Genomic DNA, 6,117 nt, shown 5'->3' on the forward strand with positions numbered 1-6,117 from the left:
CATCCTCCAACAGTCAAGGAGTGAAGTGAATTAATGCTGGATGACGGCCCACACCCAAGTGGACAGAGAATGTCACAATGTCCTGGACATGGACGGGTTCTGCTGTGGCCCAATCACAGACCACCGTACACTGAACGTGTTCGGTTTGCTAATTAATATGTTGTTTAATTGTTTTTTACAAATTCTTATCATATGGATGATCAGATTGTTGTGCACTGTAAGGAACAGTCAGTTCACATGTTGTTATTTACACACACTCAGGGAAAGGTTTTAGTTTCAACGCAGCTCCAGCTTCAAATCCCATCATCAACTCCTAATATGTGTTTGTTGAGGTTTCAACCTCTGGTCAGCGGCCCCGGGCGTGGGTTCGTCGGCCAGTCTACGACTAACAAGCTAACTGATCGGCTCATTTCTGATCCTGTCCTTTTCTGGTCACTCCCAGAGGAAAAGATCAGCGTCTTTTTGGACAATTCTGGAGATATCAGACCAAAATGTTGGAGATGGGGCTAAGAGGAAAAGAGTTACTGATGTAGGGGAGATGGTTGGTGTAACAGTGGAGGAGGTGGTGGGGGGGGGCTGGCATGAAGACTACATCTGTTTATGTTACGGCCTTAGATATTACGTTTGTGAAGAACATTTGGAGTTCCGGTGAATTCCGTCCGTGGAACTGGACATGAGTTTTATCCTGATTTACATCTGCTGCCAACAGGTGGATTAGGGTTTGGTTTCCTGGGACTTAGTGTTTCGAAAAGTTTTGGTGAAAAAGCAGTTTCATTCACAGAATCCTCCAGACTGCGACTCCACCTCATTCTGATGTAAATCTAATGTAAAGGTCCCACCAGGAGCCCCCGAGCCTCCAGTTACACAACAATACGATGCTTGGAAGCTGCTCTCTCCGCCCGCGCGCTCATTCATATGTTAATTCAATATTCCTTCCAGATCAAATCGCTGTCAGGAGCAGAGCTGACAGCACTAAGCAGCGCTCTGCTCTCAAAGCTCAGCCCTGAGGGATATTTTATTAAAGATGGATGAAGGTGAGGAGATAAGAGAGAAACGAGGAAGGAGATGGAATGGAGAACAGGTTACTGATGTGTGTGACTGGAGGGCAGGAGGGTTTGGGAGGGGGGTGTAGGGTGAACTCTTTGTGAGGTAACATCTACACATAATGGAAGTAGGACAGAGAAGTCTTAATGAGCTAAAGACAAAGGCCGTCAGACAAAGACAGCTGCCTCGGAGGGTGTCGTACCCGATGATGTCCAGGGGTCACTGGACCAGTATGAGGTCATTGTATGCACAGCAGGTCTGAAGGTCATCTTCAAGGTCAGATTTGAACCAAACTGTCGTAACAGGTTTTGAACCAGCGCCATCGTACTTTTTAAATTTCTTTTCCCAAAACTGATGGTTCAGGTATATCATGGTTTACCGGCAACAATTGTTGGATAATTTAGTGTCCCGCAAAATGTGTTATTGTCTCGGCCTACGCTTCTGTGTGTGCATGACCAGTTAGGCTGGTCTATACCGTTGGATAGGAAATAAAAAAAAAAGGAAATAAAAAAAAAAGAATATTTAAACTGGTTTCCAAACATTTTCACGTCTATGCCGACGATGACATAATTTACACTAAACAATTTCATTTTTTTTTTCACATTAAAAGCTTAGCAGGAGTCACTGGGCGAAGGTGAGGTCACACCCTGAAAAGCCCGACAAAGGGTCACATTTAAAGACAATACAACCATTCACACTCGTATTCACACCTGTGGGCTCTTAGTGTGAATAAAGACAATACAACCATTCACACTCATATTCACACCTGTGGGCTCTTAGTGTGAACAACAACAGTGTTTTCTTCCAATACCTGGAGAAAACATGCAAACTCCGAACAGATGAATCACGGTTTGAACCCTTTGAACCTTGGATGTTTCTTGCTGTAAGGCAAGAGTGCTAACCACCGACCCACAGTGTGGCCCACCAGAGAAGTTAGGGGGTGAAACGGGATATTTCACTGCCGTGTTGCTGGGCCAAATCAGCAAAGTGTTTTGCTGCTTTATTTCTTTGAGTCACAGCAGTTTTGGTGGTTCTCACTGTTATACGCCTCTCTGAGTACAGAGTGTTTCTCCCAGGCTGTGAGGAAGTATTGACTGGTGATCACAGGACCGTGAGGAGCGAGCTGTAAAACTCATCAGCGACAGGATTAGCGAGCAGAAAATAGTGAAGGACAACTTGACCTGTTAGCCCAGCTGACAATGTTTATATGGCACACGTGCACATGCGAGTGTGCGTGTGTGTCTGTGTCCATATGCAGCAGCCTGAGCAGCAGCTACAACAGTCCACAACAGGCCCTTTGTCTGCTAACGCTGAACCAGTCCTCCCAGGGGAACGGACTAATTAACCAGACTCAGCCTCATTGACCCAGAGGCCCAGATATGACGCGCAGTCAAACAACAGAGGTGTGTATTTCTCTATGTTGGTGTGTACACACTATCTATCTTATCTAAATATATATACACATATACATACATATATACTCACACACATATATAAATACATGCACATATATGTGTATATGCATACATATATACATACATGCACATATATGTGTATATACATAGACACAAATATATATATACCTACACATATGTATATATTTATATATATTTGAGGGCCCTCATAAAAATCTATATGGGAAAAAGAAATCCTGCCAGCACTGAAGCCTCATCATGTCTGTGTTTACTACAGACCTGACAGTTGTCTTTTTTTCCTCACTTTTTTAACATAAGAATGTGGGAAAAGGCACGGAGGAGGAACAGAGCTCCAACCAGATGTTGAGAGGATTAAACCCCCGGAGAGTTAAAACGCTGACACAGCAAGTACTCTAAAGAAAAACTGACCAGGAAATTGATTCTTATGAGATAGGGAGCCCACTCCCATCTGCTGCTCATCTACTGGACGTATCTGGACGTCTCGGCTTACACTAAGACAAAACTTAGATCAACGCAGGGGGAAATAAATTACAGGTATTACGGTATATACGCTGAAGCTTGACAGAAACACATCACCAACAGAAAAGTCAGGCCATATATTGCCTAATAAAGGAGCACTGGCTTTTTTTGTTACTTCCTACCACTCTGCTGCGCACCACTACGTTTTTAACATATGTTATATTAAAGAAAAACAGCACCACGGACTGGAGCCAGCGCAAAATTGCAAGTCTCTATAACCCTAAAAAAAAGACTGCTGCTGATGTTATATTAAAGAAAAACAGCACCACGGACTGGAGCCAGCGCAAAATGCAAGTCTGTATAACCCTAAAACAAAAAACCTAATTTCTAAAAAAATTTGGATTTCTGGCGAAAGTCAGAATGCTTACCTATAAATGCAGCAATAAATAAATAAGTCATTCACATTATCCTAAATGGAAACAAAATCACCCAGGTACCACTAGTAACACATGTACCATAGTTTGAGCACCACTGCTCTAAATTTCTCAAAACTGTTGCACACAAAGTACACATTTAGCTGCACTACTGCCACCTATGGGAGGTAGTTTTCACTAGCTTTAAATAGAATGTCAGACTAATTCAGGTTTATCAAGTCACCTCCCAGTGGCTGAAGACCAGCTGTGGACTGGCCAGTCCACTCGTCCTTTTCCGGATCTCGTCCGCAAATCCGAAGCTCTCCGCGACGGGTAGAACGGCCTTAATGATGAACATCTGTGTTCCTTCCTTCATTTCTTCTTTCAGGACGTGGCCCTCGCGCTTTCCAAGGACACCGTACACCCGACCTTGGAGAGGAATGAACAGAGATGTTCGTTTACGTCATATTTTTACAAAGCAAAATAACGTGAACCAAACAACATCCAAAACATTTGGAATTTTCATTCCAACAGTTGGAAAGATAATGAGATCTCTGGCCGATCTGTCCCGCTCTGATGTCTTTGTCTGATGAACCGCTGGAGCTGAAGACTTTCCCATCTTCAATGTCATTTTCAGCCTCATTTTCCTTGTAATTAATTCCAGAGGAAACAGCCTCAGGACTGAGTGAGTGACTGAGCGCTGTGGACCAATCAGCTGTAAGAACTGCTCTTCTAATTAGCATTTAGTTTAGTTAACAGTCTGCACGTATGTGCATGTTGCCCACGTTCATGATCATAATCACAGCATAATCATGTCATATTGATAAGAGTCATTATCGGTTTTTCTGATAACACAACGCCTGGGTTTCGTCCAGACGGTGTGGCCTAAAAATGCTTTTGAAATGAATCTGAAAGTGAATTATTGTCATTGTGACACAGCACACCACTTCCCACAAAATTAAATGTTTGAACAATATCAGCATATCGAATATCGGACATCCCTAATATTGACCTACAATCTCTGTTTCCCTAACATGTTGTTGAGTTTTCAGCACTTTCACGGCAGGACGGTCCAGACGGTCAGATCAGCCATGTTTCTTACCTAGGACCTCAGCGGTGGCCATGATCTCACAGGTGTACATGGCCGCCATCAGTCTCTGTGGCTGAGCCTGGAAGGCCTGACGACAGGCTTCTTTGGTGGCTGCGATGAGTTGACCTGAGACAGGGCCGTAACAGTCCGCCAGCGCGGCCTCGGGCCTCCTTTTGGACTCATTCAGGCCTGATGTCGTGTCTTCTTTCGGACGAGACACCACGCCACTGTCCACCACTTCACCAGGAGATATGGAGCCGTCCCCTGCTACGTCCTGATTCTGAGCCGGGGCGGAGGACTGGACGTCCCATCTCTCGATGGAAAAACAAACCCCCATCAGGGGTTCCTCGCACATGGGCCCCGACAGAGTGGCCAGCTGGAAGCCACTGATGATGCTGGTGTCGAAGTCCCACAGGCCTGCAGACAGACCCCCGCTGTTGTCTCCACCACTGTCTTCTCCTCTGAGACACTGCCACAGAGAGGGACGCTGGTAGCCCTCAACGCTGTTCAGCAGAATGTTTGGTCCATACCTGGAGACACGGTCGGGTTTATGGTGAGTGACGTGGTACGAGGTCACGTGATTTACAGTGTGTAGAAAGACAGAGCAGTGAGCGGTTATCAAAAAATTTTTTTCTTTTCAAAAAAGAAAGAAAGACAGAGCAGTGAGCGGTTATCAAACAGTCAAACATTTAAGACCCATAAACATGGACGTAAAGGGTCAACAAGGGTCTTGAAAGTTCTTAAAGGGTCTTCAAGGGTCTTGAGTGGGAATTGAAGATTTCTTTTTGGTTTTTTAAATATAGACACAAAGGACCAAGGTTGGACAGACCTGCGTGGACCAAAAGCCCAGATATGTTCTACGGCGTTCCTCCACTTCCTCCCTTGCAGCATGCTCTCCATCTGGGCCTTGAGTTCAGCGATGCTCTCCAAGGTCCCAATGCTGACGTCCAGTTTTTTACCCTCTCTCAGGGACATGTTGACCTGCTCCAGGGTACGGATGAGTTCGGAGTTCTTCTCCAGAAAACTGGTCAAGTCTGTCAAGGACAACATCACTGAATGTAATGGATGGTGAAATAAAATCTGTCCTAACGTTAGGACAGATCAGGGAATATGGGTTGGTCCGATATACGACTGTACATTTGGAATAGTCCATTTAGTAGAGAACACAATAAGAGATGATTTGGGAGCAGACTAACAGATATTATAAATATGATCTCCTCATTGGACAAATTCAAAAACGTGCAAACTGGGCCCTCTGAGTCTGAATCTGCTGCAGACTTCATCTGCTCCATAACTAGCTCCTGTGCAAAATCTGTTCCAACACTGTTCGTCGGAACGGTGGAACAAGACTTTTTTAAACAAATTTAAGGGAGATGGCGATGTAACCACGAAGGCCGTAGGTCAAGGACCCCCAGTATTTCACCCTAACCTCAGAGAAAAGGACAATAAAACTTTTCAACTTTCTAAAGGCGATTGTAAACAACACAATAATGTCAACTGACTGAACACACAGGTGCAGTTCTTACCCTGGGGCAGGGGGGTCGCTCGGACACTCACAGTGGCCAGTCTGTTGGGGGTGGTGAGGGTCACCAGTCCAGTGGGGTCCACCTGGAGGTTGTCTGATGAACGACCCTGCGAGGCCTCGTCTTTCAGCTGTCACAGTCGGAAACATTAC

The 6,117-nt window shown here is 45.0% G+C and overlaps 1 protein-coding gene and 1 long non-coding RNA gene across 2 annotated transcripts in view; both read right to left on the minus strand.

The window, feature by feature from the left end:
* The window catches only part of efl1 (elongation factor like GTPase 1), a 32,008-nt gene that overhangs the window by 1,349 nt on the left and 24,542 nt on the right, over nucleotides 1-6,117 (minus strand). The window contains exons 18-21 of the mRNA XM_025055858.1: nucleotides 5,969-6,095; nucleotides 5,272-5,476; nucleotides 4,455-4,972; nucleotides 3,597-3,781 (exon numbers count right to left, since the gene is read on the minus strand). Of these exons, the coding sequence (XP_024911626.1) occupies nucleotides 3,597-3,781; nucleotides 4,455-4,972; nucleotides 5,272-5,476; nucleotides 5,969-6,095 (1,035 nt within the window). The remainder of the gene's footprint in view (nucleotides 1-3,596; nucleotides 3,782-4,454; nucleotides 4,973-5,271; nucleotides 5,477-5,968; nucleotides 6,096-6,117) is intronic.
* On the minus strand, nucleotides 169-995 carry LOC112487024 (uncharacterized). The gene is made up of 2 exons (XR_003049724.1): nucleotides 608-995; nucleotides 169-576 (listed from the first exon to the last, which is right to left on the minus strand). It is a non-coding gene; the product is annotated as an uncharacterized LOC112487024 (long non-coding RNA).

The sequence above is a fragment of the Cynoglossus semilaevis genome, chromosome 5, assembly GCF_000523025.1.
Source record: "Cynoglossus semilaevis isolate Cse_v1.0 chromosome 5, Cse_v1.0, whole genome shotgun sequence".
NCBI classification, from domain to species: domain Eukaryota; kingdom Metazoa; phylum Chordata; class Actinopteri; order Pleuronectiformes; family Cynoglossidae; genus Cynoglossus; species Cynoglossus semilaevis.